Raw genomic sequence first — 17888 nt, forward strand, 5'->3', positions numbered from 1 at the left:
AGGGATTCAAGACAAAGTTAGACAAGTTCCTGCTGAACCAGAACTTATGCAGGTAAGGCTAGTCTCAGTTAGGGCACTGGTCTTTGACCTAAGGGCCACTGCGTGAGCGGACTGTTGGGTACGATGGACCACTGGTCTGACCCAGCAGCGGCAATTCTTATGTTCTTATGAACTATGCAAGAAACAGCAAATCGAAATGTGCTAGTCCCTGGGTTAAGAATGAGTTACATTTTTAAAGCTGTTCTTAAGTCAAATTTGTATGTAACTCATAGCTTGTAGATTTTAAGATTCTTGCTGCTTATCTGTTCTCCCAGCTGACAAAAAGGCCAACTGTAAAGGACAAATTTTTCCCTGTCCCCACGGGAACTCATTTTCCCATCTCGTCCCCGTGAGCTCTGTCCGTGTCACTGCCCCATTCCAGCACAAGCCTCAAACACTTTAAAATCATAAGTGCTGGAGGCTTGTGCGGTTAAGGAAGAGCTTACAGGAATGGGACAGGGACAGGGACAGGGACAAAACTTGCGGGGACGGGGAAATTGAGTTCCTGCAGGGACAGGGAAAAATTTCTCCCAGTGTCATTCTCTAGCCAGTGTTCCCTCTAAAGTACAGCATGCACATCCACACATTGTTCTTAATGGGGCCAGGCATCATTCCTGAATCTGCTACAGAAGTATAGGAGTCTATGCGGATCTTTTCCCGATAAGCCCCGCCAAAAAGTTAACCCCCGCCACAGTTTTAGCTAACACCATGCTACGTGAATACTTGGGGAAAGTGATATACAAGGGGGGGGGCGGAGCCCCCCCTTGAATACCCCCCCCCCCGAGTCATTATTCAAATCATGTGAATAATTTTCTCGGAGGGCTTCAATAGTTTAATAATTTATAAGGTGGCGGGGCTTAAGTTTTCGCCCGTGCACTTTTTGCATTAGTGGTGGGGCTTACCTGGAAAAGACCCGTCTATGCCACTGGAAATACTGCTCAGTGAAATCAAATGAAACCGCAACTGTTCTTAAGAAGAAGCCATATTTAAGTTGAGAGTCTGTAACTCGGGGACTGTCTGTATTTCAGTTTGCAAGTGGTTTGTCACTTTTTTTTTTTTAAACAAATATATTTTTGACAGAATAGAGGGGTATGGCTCTATCAGATCTGTTACAATCCTCAAAGGGTTAAGGGGGGAAAACCCTCCCAAAGGGCGGCTGATGTACTAAAACAAGTTTCTCATGTTGTGTCAGTGGACAAACGGTTAGTACTTGACTCTAAATAAATGTTTGCACACTGTGGCCAAGTTTATGTTTAACTTGTTTTACAAAGTTGCTCGGCAATCACTGTGAAATGTAATTCTAAGAAAAGCAGAAAACAGTTCTCTAATATATCAAAGTTTTCAGCACCTGATTATCTGGTTCCTTCTCAACACAACTATAAATTTAAAAAAAAAAAAAGAGTCTAATTGTAAAAAAAATATATAAAATAGCGAAGCATTGATTGTTCTGGAATCTGCGCGCAACTCAAGCCGATAGCTCACGCTTTACTGCTGACGGTGAACTGAGGCTCGTCCGCACTCGGCAATTTCCTGCTTTGTCTCGCGCGCTTTCCTCCTCCCCCCCATCCAATCGCTTCGTTTGATTTGTGGGCTTGAGCAGACAGGACGCGGCGATCGGTGGGGTGGGGGTGGGGGGAGGCTAGAGGTCTTATTGTGCCAACTCTTCTGCTCCTCCCGTTAGACGGCTGTTATTTGCATACCCGGGAAGGTCTCAGCCAATGGGCTTTCAATGGAAGCTGCAGGCTTCTCTGGCTGAAGCAGGGAGTGGCGGCGCGCAGGCGCGTTGGCATTTGCTGCTAGGGCTTTCATTGCCGTAGTCCCTGGCTCTCGCTGGGCTGGGCAGGCGCTGAGGGAAGAAAAAAGGGGTAGCGGGATCTCTGCTTACCCCTCCCCATCATAGAGGGTTTTTTTTCCTGACCCCCTTTTCAAATTTTTTTGCGTGTATTTTTCTGCTGCCTAAGAAGAACTTGGAGAGGGCGTTTGCGTCATCCTTTCCCTCTGATTTGCATCTCTCTACTTTGGGAAATCTATTGCTTTTTTTGCATCAAAGATGTCGTACCAGGGGAAGAAAAATATTCCACGCATCACGGTGAGTTCGAGCAAGCTTGCACGGGAGGTCTTTGTGTTCCAAAGGCTTCAAAAATAATAGGGGGTGGGGAGATTCCAAGAGACTAAATCTGCTCTACAGCCTCATCTTTACGCTACAGAAAAAAAACAAAAAAAATCCACCTGATTGTTATTGTATACTGTGCACTAAAGAAACGATTGTATTTCTTTCTCTCTTTTTAAGCAGTATAGTATAGCAGTTTATTTTCTTCTACAGTGTTTCCAAGGGCTAATTGTTGTGTTCTTAGTATTACGAGGTGATAATGGTGAAATAATATCTCTTTTATTCAGGTAGCCTTTTCTGGAGATGACATATTTCAGATATTTTTTTTTTTTAAAGCTTGGTTAATGGAAAACGCTTGTAGAATGGAAGGTTTCTGCAGTAGTTTTCGGCCCTTGGACGTTTTGCTTGAATCCTTACAGCAGGAATGCATTGCTTACAAAAGCAGGGTGTTTTTTTTTTTTTTTTTTTTTTTGGGGGGGGGAAGGTTTGCAAATTATATTTTCCGATTGTGGCGGATGCAGTGGCATAGTAGGTTTGCTCTTGAAGCAGGCGCCAGACTTTTTAGTATGCTGTGTTGTTGGGTTCGAGGTTATTTTTTTGTTGGATGGAAGGCTTTATTGTACAAAGAGTCTACTGATTGTAAGCTGGGGACCGCATATGAGCTCTTTCCAGAGAAGGCAATGGCATAGCTCCATGGGGTGAACAACAGATGGACTTGGTCTTTTCAGCAGTCGATATACCAAAAAGAATGAGTACAAATGCATGTGAGGATTACACTTCCTAGGATTTACTTCAAGATAGGGGGAAAATGTGCTTGATTGATGGAAGGGACAAAAAGGATTTCTTTTGACCTGTGTGGTTTCTATAGCTGAAATTCTTTAGGTACTATATATTGTAATGGAATGACAAGGTACCAAACTAGATTTAAAAAAAAATAATTAGACTATGGTATGTAGGATCTGTCATTTCACGTGTACTCTGCTTCTTGACCCATGTTGGTTAAAATATTTGTCTGAAAGGTTCTTGTGAGAATAGTATTATAATATGCAAATTTTACTAGAATCATGTAGTTTATTTTGTCCTTATGGTATTGAACTTGCATCTATGTCTTGCATGCTGGGTGTGTCTCATTGCCTTTGCCTGACATTATTTTCCAAAGCATTGGGAAGGATGGAGGAGAATGTAAAAACCAGGGGGTTTGTGAAATCTGTCACTAGTTATCCTTTGGTATTTTTGATTTACTTTAAATGACTGATATTTAAATTAGAAAATGATGCCTCTTATTTGCAAGAAATGGATCCTTAATGTGAAGAAAGATAATTCTTTTTCTCTAACGTGCAATTCTGTATTTGATCATTTTTAAAAAGCTGGATGAGATTTATGAATGAGTGGTTGGTGAAAATGGCCTAGGCCTAAAGTAATTTGATAAATTTTTCTCAAAATTAGACATTTTATTCTTTTTTTTTTTTGTAAATTTATATACATCTTATCTTACAGTGATTAGAGTACTGTATATAGGAGGCTCTTGAATAAACTTGACTGGTAGAATTTAGGACCCAAAGTGGTGAACTGGATTAGAAACTGGTTGACTGACAGAAGCCAGAGGGTGTTGGTTAATGGAATTTGCTCCGATGAAGGAGTGCCACAAGGATCGGTGTTGGGGGCCAATTCTGTTCAATATATTTGTGAGCGACATTGCTGAAGGGTTAGAAGGTAAGGTTTGCCTTTTTGTGGATGATACCAAGATTTGTAATGGAATGGAAAACATGAAAAAGCATTTGCAAAAGTTAGAAGAATGGTCTAATGTTTGACAACTAAAATTCAATGGAAACAAGTGCAGAGCGATGTACTTAGGAGAGTAGAAATCCGAGGGAATCATATGTGCTGAGAGGTGAGAGGCTGATATGCATAGATGGGGAGAGGGACTTGGGATGATAGTGTCTGAGGATCTGAAGGCAATGAAACAGTGTGACAAGGTGGCGGCTGTAGCCAGAAGGATGCTGGGCTGTATAGAAAGAGGCATAACCAGCAGAAGAAAGGAGGTGTTGATTCCCCTGTACAGGTCATTGGTGAGGCTCCACCTGGAGTACTGTGTTCAGTTTTGGAGGCTGTATCTGGCTAAGGATGTAAAAAGACTTGAAGTGGTCCAGAGAAAAGCAACGGAAATGATATTGGGCTTGTGCCAAAAGACGTACAAGAATAGATTGGAAGACCTGAATATGTATACTCGAGAGGAGGGATGGGGAGATATGATACAGATGTTTAAATACAGTGAAATCTTGGTTTGCGAGCATAATTCTTTCCGAAAACGTGCTTGTAATCCAAAACACTCGTATATCAAAGCAAATTTCCCCATAAGAAATAATGGAAACTCCACAATCCAAAACCTTTTAATACAAAATACCGTATGTACTCGTATTGCAAGAACTTGCTTGTATATCGAGTTAAAATTTAATAAAATGTTTTGCTTGTCTTGCAAAACACTTGCATACCAAGTTACTTGCAATCCAAAGTTTTACTGTACTTGAAAAGTATTAATATAGAAACAAATCTTTTCTAGAGAAAGGAAAATGGTAAAACTAGAGGGCACCAATTAAGTTTGCTTGGTGGCAGACTTCGGAGTAATGTTAGCAAATTATTTTTCATGGAGAGGGTAGTAGATGCCAGGTATGCCCTCCCGAGGGAGGTGGTTGAGATGGTGACGGAATTCAAAAAAGCGTGGGATGAACGAAAATGAATGGTATAAAAAAAAACTAAGGCCAGTACTGGGCAATCCTGGAGGGTCTGTGTCCCATTTATGGTGATTTGGTTTAGGATGAGCTGGGGAAGGCTTTGATAGAAGCTCTAGTGACAGAATGGTTAGGATAGGCTGGAGTGTGCTTCAATTGCAACTCCAGCAGTGGGAACTTAAAGACCAGTACCGAGTGGACTTTTATGGTCTATTGCTCAGAAATATTAAAGAAAAAACAATTTTACCATGAATGTATAAAGGGTAGACTGGATTGACCAATCAGGTTATCTTGTCATTTGCTATGTAGTCTAAAGTAGTACAAATGGGCACATATTGAGTCAAATATTTTGGTTTTGTATTTGCCTTTGTCAATAATTTTATGTTCGCAGCTCTTGGGTTAGAAGATTTCATTGCATATGTTACTGGCATTCTTTTCTGTACTAGCTTGGTTGGATATGTTGTGGATTATTTGTAGGGGCGCTGATTATTTTGACTTCCAGGGGCTCTAATTTTGGCCTTTCTAGAAATACAGTATTTCATCATGGTAATTGACTTTTAATAAATCCAGATATTTGCAGAGAGAATATATAACTCTTAAAAATGGTTATTTTTGAACAAAAAGGATGCTATCAATAATTTAACAAAATGTGGGCATGAAATATGAAAGCTATGAAGGCTATGAAGATTAATGAGGTAGGCCTAGTAATAAGAAAGATGCATCATAATTGAATTAAACTTGGTTTGGTCAGAAATGCCACTACTAATTGATTTGGTTCCCTGTCATTGGGTAGGCTTGCATAAAACAAAGAGCATAGTTGCTTTTCACACATTAGTAGTTCAGTTTGATTGGGTGACCTGCCATTTGAAATGGTGCCCCCAGAATTCTTAGTAGGAGAGTGTAAAACAAACCTGAACTGCTGATGTGCGTCTATAAACAGATGCAGTACTTTGCTTTCATTGCTCTCTGTTAATCCCAAAAAAACATTTTTTTAAAATGAGAAGAGAAAATGGGTCTCTTTAAAATGTCTGTGTTGACTTACTAGCCTGTAGAGTTAAAAAAAAAAACCCCAACTAATTTGCACCACCCTTGGCTGGAGGTCATGCACTAGGGCTCCTGAAACCTAAATATGGTAATGGTGGGGGTATTCTACAATTGGACACCTCCATTTAGGTGTCTGGAGGGTGCGTGTTGAGAGCCTATTCTATAATTGCATCTGGGTGTCCAGATTCTTTTAAAGACTATTAGTGTAATCAGATATGAAGAGATATTGCAACACACTCTATGTAAACTGTATATTGTAACACTGAATGCAAACTGCAACCCATTCTGAGCTCTTTGGGGAGGACAGGATATAAATCTAAATTAATAAATAATAACAAAACCCAGTATTCGCAGGCCCAGCATCTCGGCACCCACAGTTACACCATACATACCTGGCATACCTGAAGGTGTAATATAATGCTAAGTCTGTGTCCCTCATTAATTATTTTTGTATTTTATTTATTTACCTAATCATTTATACTCCTCCCTCAATATTCGCGGGGGTTAGGGACAGAGCCGGCCCGCGAATATTGAAAATTTGCAAATAACTTTTGGGCTGACTCTGACCCACCCCGCCTTCTCCCCTTGGCATCCCGGACCTTACCTGGTGGTCTAGCGGTCTTTCGGGGCAGAAGCAATCTTCCTACGCTCCTGCCTCGTGCACATCACTCATCCAAAATGGCTGCCATGAGTTCCCATAGTTTCTCCAGACTACGACGGGAACTCATGGCAGCCTTTTTGGATGAGTGATCTGCATGGGGCAGGAGCATAGGAAGATCGCTCCTGCCCCGAAAGACTTCTAGACTACCAGGTAAGGTCTGGGGAGGCGGGATGGAGGTGGGGGTGATTCCAGTTTTAGGAAATTGTGAATAATCGAAATTGCGAGTCCTAAAACTGCAAATCGGGAGGGGGAAGTGTACATATCATCTACCTATCATTATTGCTATTGTTTAGATACTTATTCATTGTTTTTGGATTTTTCTTGTTCTTTTTTAAAAATGATTTTTATCAGAGCTGGACTCCTGACCCAGGTATTGTTTTGCTGAATCATAGCCATGTCAAGTCTTTATACTTGTGTTGTACCTATATCCTGATGATAAAAATAAATAAACTCCATTGATTGGAGTGTTTTGGTTCTTTGTTCTTACCTGACTCCTTGTTTGCTTCTATGTCCTGGATGTGGGGTATGTTCCCATTTTTTTTTAATAATACCTGAGGGTGCCTAGATAAGGCAGGGACACACCTAACTTACAGTATTCTCTCAGTTATATGTGTAACTGGGAGCCCTGTCTATGTATTTTGCATGCTATGGAGCTAATTTTCAAAAAATGACTTCTAAAAGAACGTACAATCCACAAAGCCACTGGAGGGACCACTAAAGTCCCAAAGACAGGGGCAAAAGACCAGCCTTTCACAAAGAAACAAGAGACGTCTACAAAACACACCACTTGGAGCCAGTTCCTGGACACAGAATTGTAAAGTACAAATACTTTATTTCAAATTCCAAGCTATCAACGAACACTGGAGCTCCACACGGTGTGTTTTGTGGATGTCTCTTCTAAAAAAAACAGCATAAACCGACACATGGACATCTCAATCCCTAAAACGTCCAAGTGCCGATTTTCAAAACAGATTTTCTGGACGTCTTTCTGGGCTTCCTAGTTGCTATGGAGTTCATAATAATAAAAAAAAAAACACATCTAAAAAGTGTCCTAAATGGCTACTTGGACGCTCAAAAACCCTGATCGTCCAAGTACCCATAACCAAAGCTGGTTTTAGACGTATCTAAAACCAGCTTAGCTTAGGCCTTTCCCCTGCCACTACACGCACAGAGAGAAAAGAGACGTGTTTAGAGGAGGGGAAAGGGCGGGCGGTGGGCGGGAGGTAGGCCGACATACACCTAGGCATGCAGCAGGTATAACCAAAACCTTAGGCAGGTGGCCTAGTCGTCACTTATACCTTTATGACTTAGACAAAGTCAAAACAGGTCTAAGTGCCGAAAAAGGGGCCGCTGAGCTGATGGCGGCTGGCGCGATCAGTTCAGCACCTGGCAACCTACCCACCCACCCACTGCAACCATCGCGGCAGGAGAGATGCCTCATCTCCCCTACTGCGATGCAATCACCCCTTTATCCGAACTGCCGCGACCCGCGGCAGGAGAGATGCCCAATCTCTCCTGCCGCGAGTTATGGCAGTTTGGGTAGAGGAGTGATCGCATCACGGCAGGGGAGATGGCCAATCTCTCCTGCCGTGATACATCACCCCCCTCCCCCCCGACAATATCGGGGCAAGAGGGAGCCCAAGCCCTCTTGCCCCGGCCATCATAGGCACTCCCCCATTACGTTTGGGCCAGGAGGGAGCCCAAGCCCTCCTGGCCTCTTGCCCCTCACCCCCTACAATATCGGGCAGCAGGGAGCCCAACCCCTCCTGGCCAGGCGGACCCTCTATCCCCCACCCCCCACTGCAATACAGGCAGGAGGGATCCCAGGCCCTCCTGCCCTTGACACAACCCCCCCAAACGACCGCCCCCCCCAAACCCCCGATCGCCACCCCCCGCTGACCCACGACCCCCCCGCCGAACCCATGACCCCCCCACCCCCAATCCCACCCCCCATACCTGTTAAATGTTGGCCGGACGGATGGGTGCTAAGCCTGCCCGTCCATCAGGACAGCCGGCTACAGAATGGGGCCATATTGGCCCAGGCGTCTGAAATCCCGCCCACAGGTGGGGCCTAAGGTGCCTGGGCCAACCTGGGCTCCCTCCAATTATTCCGCAAGCAACTGAAAACCTGGCTTTTCACTAAAATGTAATTCTATCCCCCTTACTCTTCTCTTCTATATATAAGTTCATGTAAACCTTTTTTTTTTCCTTTTCTTCCTATATTTTAAGTTCTTGTAAACGGTGCCGAGCTCCACATCCGTGGAGATGATGCGGTATATAAACTTAAGGTTTAGTTTAGTTTAGTGTTGGACGTTTGGGGCTTGTAGAGCATCGCACGGGTGTCTTAAGTAGCCTGGTGGATGGGCTAGTGAGCCATAGAGAGGAGGACCCAGGCCCATAAGCCACTCTTAACCACTGCATTTATGGTGGAAAATGTGAGCCCACCAAAATCCTACTATACTTCCATATAGGTTCCATATGAAGCAATAAGGGTTATTGGGGTGGGAGACAGGTGGGTCTAATAGTTTTTGGGGGAGTTTTGGAAGGTTACCATACATTATAAGGGGGTTATGGAGAGATGTACTTCTGGCACACTTTTTTTAAAAAAATAATAAATTTTATTAATATTATGATATAAATTAACAGACTTACCATTTAACTGTACAAATCATGATAGTATATACATATAAATATGTAATAACATACATGAAGTAATACAAAGTGGAGACAGTATATACACTATCAGTAGTAGAAATATTGTGAGTAAGAAGGAGTACGCTCAACGAGGATCATGTTAACCCAACAAAAAGTAATCATTATTTGTCTTTAATATGTTCTAAATTACTGAATGTCAATGGTCCATAACGCAGTAATTTTGCCCGTTAAGTTGCCCCATTACTCTGCTGTTTACAGAGCTGGCCCCTCCCACGTCCAAATGGTCTAGATTTGAACATTTTGAACTTGGATGGCTTTGTGACTGAAAATGGCCCAGAAAATTAGGTGTCCTAAGGTTGGACGTCCTGATTACCAAGACATCTTAAGTAGGTGATTTTTGAAAAAACAGCTTGGCGGTTTTGAAAATGGACGTTTCTCTGCCCCAATTTTTGGGCGTCTTGTGGGAAACATCCAAAGTTGGTTTTGGATGCACTATCGAAAATGGCCCTCCACATCAGTTATGGAATGGTGCTTAGGCACCCTGCTGTCACTTTCAAAGGTAAACCTATACTTACTTACATATAGAGAATGACACTGTGACTGTTTCCCATAGTTAGCTACAGGTAACCTGCAGGAACAGGGGAAAATTGACTGGTTGGTATGGGGACAAGGCTTTTCACTGCCCCGTGGAGCATAAATGGTATAAATGCAGTAAAGAATCTGTCGCCAGTCGCCTTCCTTCCCACCCCTCCTGGTCAGCCCCCTCCCTCCCACCCTCGCTCGCTCGGGTCCATCAGCACCCACCCTCACTCGCGATTGCGGCTACCGGCAAAAAAACAACAACAAACAAATCCAAACTGACTCCCCCGTCAGCCCCTTTGTGCCTCCTGGGGTGGGCCTACCAGCTTCTTAGAAGTGTTTGTAGGACGAAGAGGCAACATCGCCGCATGTAGCGCTGAAGTTCACTGAACCTTCTTCCCGCTGAGTCCCTTCTTCCGATGTAACTTCTGGTTTCGCCGGAGTGAAATATTGAACAAAGCAGAGGGAGGGAGGAAAGAGACAGTGTGATAGAGATACATTGGTGTAAGGGAGTAAGAGGGGAGAAGCTGGACATAGGGACATATACAAAAAGAGGGGAGATGGTGGGCATGGATGGGAAGATTGGAACAGGGATAAAAAGGGGAATGCTGCATCTTCATGGGGGTGGTATATGGATACGGAGGGGTAATGCTAGACATGGGAGGGTATATAGACACAGAGAGAAGATGACTAGACATGGGGGAGAATAAGAATGCAGAAGGAAGATGCTGGATAGGGATATAGAGGAGTGATACTATACACAGGGGAAGTACTAGAAAGGTACTTATAGGAGATGTAGAGAAAGGAGATACTGAACATGGGGAGCAATACATACACAGAGATAGATAATGGATGGTGAACATGGAGAGAGAAGAAATGTTAAATGGTCAGGAGACCCTGTCAAGTGAGTTAAGAGAAGACAAAAGAAAATGGAGACCAGCACCTGAGACCAGCATGATATGAAGAATAAAATGATGAGATAACCAAAGGTAGAAAAAAATAAATTTATTCTTTATTTTGTGATTAGAATTTATCGGATTTGAAATATGTATCCTGCTAGAGCTGGTGTTAGACATAACTGGGGACCACAAAGCCCAGGCTGTGCTTCTTTTAGCTTTCAGCTGGTTTAGGGCTCTCTTGCCAAGGGGCAGTTGCCTTAGTTGTACTCCCCTAACACTATTCTTGTCATTTGTTACTGCGGTGTTCTGTTAGCATGATTTTTCTGTAGCATTCTGTAATAATTTGGCTTATTTAGTTTTCTTGATAGTGGAGGGGATATTTTTGTGAAGAGGAGGAGAGGGGAGACGGGTTTTGTTGATCCTTGCTCTGTATTATTTGTGTTTTTAAAATGAGAGTTGTACAGAATATTGTTTTTCTTTTTATACTTTAACTAGTGTTTAAGCCCGTTACATTAACGGGTGCTAGTAAAGCCTCCTTCCCTCACATATCCCCTATTTTCAGCCCCAGCTCCAGCTCCAAACCCATTTTTACTCCCCAGCCCCCTTCTCCCATCTTTTCCCTTTCATCCCCAGCCCCCTTTTCTCACCAGCAGCATTTCCCTCCCCCTCCATTTTCCTGTGCAGCAGCATTTCCCTCCCCAACCTACTTCCCTGTGCAATAGCACATCTTCCGTGATCCCCCTGTCCTTCTTCCCTGCTCCCCCGGTCCAGCAGCACCTCTTACGTATTCCTCCTGTCCCTCTTCCCTGCTCCCCCTGTCCAGCAGCACCTCTTCCCTTCTCCCCCTGTCCCTCTTCTTTGCTCCCCTGGTCCAGCAGCACCTCTTCCCTGCTCCCCCTCACTGCCTTCCAGACTTTGTCCCACCCCCACCTTCCGAAGCCAGCTTTCCTGGATGCCTGCCATCCCCCTGTGTAGTAGAACTCTCTTCCTCCCCCCCCCTGCCCCAGCAGCATCTCTTCCCTGCTCTACGGTCCCTCTTCACATATTTGTAAAATGGCCTGAAACAGAAGTCTGCCATATTGCATTGCAGTTACAAAATTATTTGCAGTGGATCTTTGTACCTGCCTGCCAGCCATCCCCCCTGTGCAGTAGAGCACTCTCCCCCCCACCGCCACTATCGCCGCCGTGCAGCCGACTCCAATGACCCTCCCACTGCGAGACGACCGTCAAACCTACTGGCTTCAGCAGCGGCCGCATCACACTAAAGACGCTGCTTCGCGGTCTTCCCATGCTCTGATTTCCTCTGCCGGCGTGCATGTGCACTCTTGCCTGCTGCAGACCTACAGATCATGGAAAACGGAAGCACGCAAGTAAGAGTGCGCATGCGCGCTTAGGGTTTTATTATATTAGATAAAAGAAGTTCAGTATAAAATCATAACTATTCGAAGCTTGTGTGGATGGGATCAGATGGCTTTTGGGGATGGAGTGGGAGACAGGGACTGAACTGAGGGGGCTGAACTCACGGGGACAAATTTTTCCCCTGCATTATTTTCTACTTACATGCATACAGTAAGTGCTAGTATTCTATACATTTGTAAAGGGCTCATAAATGCTGGCATCTTGATGAAAGAATAGCCCTTTACATATTGTCTTTGCATGATGACTATGATTTCCTTATTTCTGTCATCCATCTGATCTCCTGGGCTGTGGACACTATCTGCAGCACCCCCAGTTTTGGAAGACCTGAGCTGGGAATTGAACCTGAATCTCTATACTCATATATGCAAGTGCCCAGCTCGGCACTAAGCTTACTCAGGTGTTTATTATTTACCCCCTCCACCCTTTTCCAAAACCGCCCTAGCATTTTTATCGCTGGTCACAGCGGTAACACTTCTGACACTCATAGAATTCCTATGAGCATTGGAAATGTTATCGCAGCGGCCTGAGCTAAAAACCGTTCTATGGATTTGTAAAAGGAGGGGGGTGGGTGGGGCAGTTAGCTATTAAATAATGTGGAAGCTGCTCCTTGCCTTTTAGGATCCCTTTTCTGATCAGATTTGATTAAATTTTTTATTTTTTGTTTGCTTCTGGGTAGAGCTTTTCACTTTTCTATCATAAACTGCTTTGAATTTCTCTTTTTGGCATATGATAATATGGCTGTTCAAATGTCCTCTCTCTTCTAGAAATTGTTATGCAAATGCCATGTAAAACATTTGGAGCACACTGAAGGCCAAAGCTACAGCGCCCACTGAATTGAGTCAGTTTCTGCATTTGGACCAAATTAGGTTTGTTTTGTTTTGTAGCCCCTGGCAACAGACATTCAGGCAATTTCCTTGACTGCAGCCTGCTTTTTGTGAGCCAAGAAGTGTCTTTCAGTTGTGAGGATGCATTTATAACTTTTTTGTATGAAACCAGAAAAATAGTTAATCTAGTTTAAACTTCTTGGCCTTTTGACTAAGATCAAGAGTAGTGACAAGCATGGGTTGAGAACAATCTCTTTTCAATTTTTTGACTGATATTGAATGTTGTGGAATGTGGTCGAGATTATTACCCAGCCACCAGCCCTGTTGGGAGCAAACTGATGGAACGTCCGTTGGCAAAGCAGAAAGATTAAACCACCAGTTTAAAAGCTGGTGGCCACTGAAGACATAATAAAAACTACTACTATTATTCTTTCTAAAGTGCTTATCAGACACAGACAGCGCTGTACATTGAACATGCAAGAGACCTGTCCCTGCTCGTAACAGCTAACAATTGAATTATGAGAGATGTAGAGCAGTGTTCTTCAACCTTTTTACACCTATGGACCGGCGGAAATAAAATAATTATTTCGTGGACCAGCAAACTAATAAGACTGAAATTTTTAAAAACCCCATTGCCGCCCTGTCCTCGCGAGCTCGGTCCCGTTAACCATCTCATCCCATTCGCACAAGCCTCAAATAGTTATGATTTTATATTGAACATATTTTATTAAAGTATAAAAAGAAACAATATTCTGTACAATTGTCATTTTATAAATATAAATAATACAGGGCAAGGATCAACAAAACCCCCGTCTCCCCTCCCCTTCACATATATCCCATCTACTATCAAGAAAACTGAATAAGCCAAATGATTACAGAATGCTACACAAATATCATGCTAACAGAATACCGCAGTCACACATGGCAGGAATGGTGTTAGGGGGAGTGCAACTAGGGCAACTGCCTCCTGGTCAGAGAGAGCCCTAAGCCAGCTGGAAGCTAAAGACGCACTGCCTGGGCTTTGCACTCCCCAGTTATGTCTAACATCAGCTCTAGCAGGATACATATTTTAAATCTGATATATTCTAATCACAAGATAGAAATAAAATTATTTTTTTCTACCTTTTGTCGTCTCTGGTTTCTGCTTTCATGTCTTTTCACTCTCTTCCATCCAGCGTCTGCCCTCTGTCTCTTCAATCCAGCATCTGCCTCTTCCATCCACTGTCTGCCCTCACCCCTCCTCCTCCCATATGGTATCTGCGTTCTTTCTATGCCCCTCTCTCCTACACCAGATCTAGCATCTTTGTCCCTCTTTCCTTATTTTTCATCTGACCCCCCCTTCCCAGCATCAATCTCTCTCTACCTTGTCATTCCTCTGTCTCTCCCCTTTCCCTCATCTGATCTCTCCATTCCATCCTGACTCCTTCCCCTCCTCTAATCTCCCTGCCAGCTGTTTCCTTCCAATGTTCCTCCTCCCCTGTCCAGCAGTACCTTCTCCCTTTCTTCCTCCCCTTATCCAACAGTAATTCTCGTCCCTTCCCTTTCCCTTCTCCCCTGTCAGCAGTAGCCCCTTCTCCTCCCTTGTCCAGGATTACCCCTTCTCCCTTTCCTCCTCCCCTTATCCAACAGTAATTCTCATCCCTTCCCTTTCCCTTCTCCCCTGTCAGCAGTAGCCTCTTCCCCTACCTTGTCCAGGAGTACCCCTTCTCCCTTCCCTCTCCAGAAAATGTTTCCTCTATGTAGGCTAGCAGCAGTTCTGTGTGCTTTTAACTTCGGCACACAGCTGCCCCTAAGCAGTATTTTAGCGCGGTTTCATGAGTCAGCCTCGGGGCCTTTGGTAGGTCGGCCCACTTTGATGATGCGATGTGGGCCGGCCTACCAAAGGCCCCGAGGCTGCCTCATGAAACCGTGCTAAAATACTGCCTAGGGGCAGCTGTGTGCCGAAGTTAAAAGCACACAGACCTGCCGCTGCTTTTCCTTTTGATGCGGCGGGGTCTTGAATCCTTTGCGGACCGGCAAGATTTTTTTGCGGACCGGCACCGGTCCGTGGACCGGCGGTTGAAGAACTGTGATGTAGAGGACAAAGGTGAAATTAAACATGATACAAGGTGGGAATTACAAGGGACTTACACCAGCACTAACAGATAACTTAAAGTTGACTTCTATCTGTTTAGCCCAGTGATTCTCAGCTCAGTTTTTGGGACACACCAGCTCTGATTTTTCAGGACATCCATAATGAATATATGTGAAAGAGGTTTGCTTACATGGCCTCATTTTTTATGTATAATATATTTGCTGGGTGTGTCACGAGGACTGGATTGTAGACCACTGGCAGAACAGAAGAGTAGACTTAGGGAGGTGGGTCAGTAGAGTGGGCAGACTTGATGGGCTATGGCCCTTTTCTGCCGTCATCTTCTAAGTTTCTATGTAACATTTGTGTTGCTTTGGATTGTTTTAAATTAAATTATTTATTTTCTGTTTTGTGGATTGCAAGTAACTTGGTTTGCAAGCATTTTGCAAGACAAGCAAAACATTTTATTAAATTTTAACTTGATATACAAGCAATGTCTTGCAATACAAGTACATATAGTGTACACACATCACAATTGAGCCGATGGTTCTTCTTTTTCTGACACTGCAGGAGTGTGGTGACTGTTCTAAATGAGCGAGGTCTTGCAATACGAGTACGTATAGTATTTTGTATTAAAGTTTTTGAGTTGCAAAATAAATCGTCTTCATTTCCATTATTTCCTAAGGGGAAATTTGCTTTGATATATGAGTGCTTTGGATTACAAGCATGCTTCTGGAACGAATTATGCTCGCAAACCAAAGTTTTGCTGTATTCCCTTTATATGTAAAGGTCTTCTTGAGCGTTATTATCTGCACCAAACCTGATTGGAAAGTTTGTGGAATACAAAAATATGAATTGAATTATCAAACTATGTATAAGGGTTCTAAGTTGAATGATTCCCCTTAGGATTCCGTTCTATAAGAGGTGCTGAGAAATTGGTGCTGATAAAATTTTGAACTAAGCGCTATTCTATAAAAGCATTCAGAGTTGGGTGCAGTTTTTAGTATAGTGTTTTGGTGGTGGAATCTGCGCCCATTTTTAGATGTCAGAATTTATACTAAGTAAAATTTGGTACAAATTCCCGCACCTAAATTATGTGTGGATCTCCCTTATTCTGTAAAACCGTATGTAAATTCCAGGAAAGCTCTTGAGTCGCCCATGTCCATGCCCTTTTTTGGGATATGCGCATAAAATTAATTCATGGATCCTGGTGTCTAATAATGTGTGTGCACATTTTTTAAAAATTGCTTTTCTAAATATCATACAACAGTGGTCTTCATTGCAAGGCCCGCAAGCCAATGGCAGCCCGGGGAGCCTGTGCAGAATATCATCCCTTCCCGTTGGAATCAGATACTTTTTGTTTCCAGCGCTGCAGTCCTGTACTCTGGGCTGCAGGCAGTGTGAATGAAGTACCGTATTTTCACGCATATAACGCGTGCGTTATACACAATTTTTACAAACAGTGTGCATTATAGGTGTGAGCGCGTTTTACAACTTTTTTTTTTTCATTCCGATCCGGCATCCCCCCTGCGAACCAGCATCCTCCCCCCCCCCGCTCGCGTCACCCCCCTCCCCCGCGATCCTACAACCCCCTCAGCACCGCAAAACATCTCTTACCCGATTGGGCACCGGCACCAGCACCAATGCACAGGACGTGCCAGTGCCAGTGCCCGAAGATCCTCCCTCGTTGGGCTGGGCTGGGCTGTGCGGTGCAGGGAGATCCTCCTTCTTCCCTGTGCCGGGCTGGACTGGGCTTTGAGCATTTGCGCATGCTCAAAGCCTTCTGATCTCGCTCTCAGTTTGGATGACAGCGGTAATGAGTGGATCCCTGACGAAGCTGAGGTGAAACATGTCGAGTCCTACCGCTGAACGCTAAATCAAAGAAAGTTATATCATTATAAGATAAGTGAAAGTTTAATTAAAAATTAAAATTTAAAGATTAAATTAAGTATTAAGAATTAAGAACGTGACATGGAAAGTCATATAAATATAAAAGCTGTAAAACCTTTGACCAATGAGGACTGGCACAGTAAGCTCCCCAGAGAAACATGCTGTATGGATGGAGGAGTGGTGGTTCTGAGGTCTATGGTAAATCGGCTGATATGAAGGAGAGTTAATGAGAAGAAAGTATCTTAAGAGTATTTTTTTGAAGTAGTGTTGAAACAGTCTAAGTGAAGGTTCTAAGTCATTCTGTATATTCAACAGTGGTTTGAATAAATTGGATGCTGGCATTTACACCAGGTTTTAGTTAGCATGAATCCCAGCAGCTAACTTTGGGCACAGGAATCGGTTCCAAGTGGTATTGTACAAAGGGCTATCAACGCAGAGCTTTATGGACTTTTGCTTAGCTTCAGTTCTTTTTTTCCATCACCACTTATAGAACCCCCCCCCCAACCAGTATGTTAACTATTTATTTGAGATCTGAGGGGGGAGGGGTGGGGATGTCACTCATAAGTTTAAAAGAAAATGGGATTCGTTATGTAAAATCTGGAATATCTATTTTCTCAATTGCCGGTAAGAATCTCTGGAATTCAATTCCAGGTATAATGAGACTACACAAAGATTGTATGTCTTTCAAGAAATTGTTAAAAACTTAATTGTTTTGTAGACGCCTTTCTCTAATTCTGTGGTTATTTGTTTTAGATTTGAATAATTCTGTAATAAGGAATTTTATGGGGGAGACTGACTTATTTGTTTACTGCATTTTACAATGTTTGTGTTTGAAATTGTGGATGCAAACGTTTTTGTACGGCGCTTAGATTTTAAGCGATTCGTAAATTTTTAAAATAAAGAAATATATGTTAATTGAAAGTACCTGTATATAATATACCTCCTCTGGGTGTACAACCCAGTGGTGT

At 43.3% G+C, this 17888-nt stretch overlaps 1 protein-coding gene across 2 annotated transcripts in view; it reads left to right on the forward strand.

Annotated features, from left to right (window-relative positions):
• Positions 1–17888, forward strand: part of DPYSL2 (dihydropyrimidinase like 2) — a 109047-nt gene that overhangs the window by 26343 nt on the left and 64816 nt on the right. The window contains exon 1 of one of the 2 annotated variants that reach the window (XM_033948290.1): positions 1608–2128. The exons of the other annotated variant lie outside the window; for it this stretch is intronic. Coding sequence (XP_033804181.1) covers positions 2090–2128 — 39 coding nt within the window. The 5' untranslated portion in view covers positions 1608–2089. Of the gene's footprint in view, positions 1–1607; positions 2129–17888 lie in introns of those variants that run through there. 2 annotated transcript variants of the gene reach the window in all.

The sequence above is a fragment of the Geotrypetes seraphini genome, chromosome 6 (genome assembly GCF_902459505.1).
Source record: "Geotrypetes seraphini chromosome 6, aGeoSer1.1, whole genome shotgun sequence".
In the NCBI taxonomy this organism is placed as follows: domain Eukaryota; kingdom Metazoa; phylum Chordata; class Amphibia; order Gymnophiona; family Dermophiidae; genus Geotrypetes; species Geotrypetes seraphini.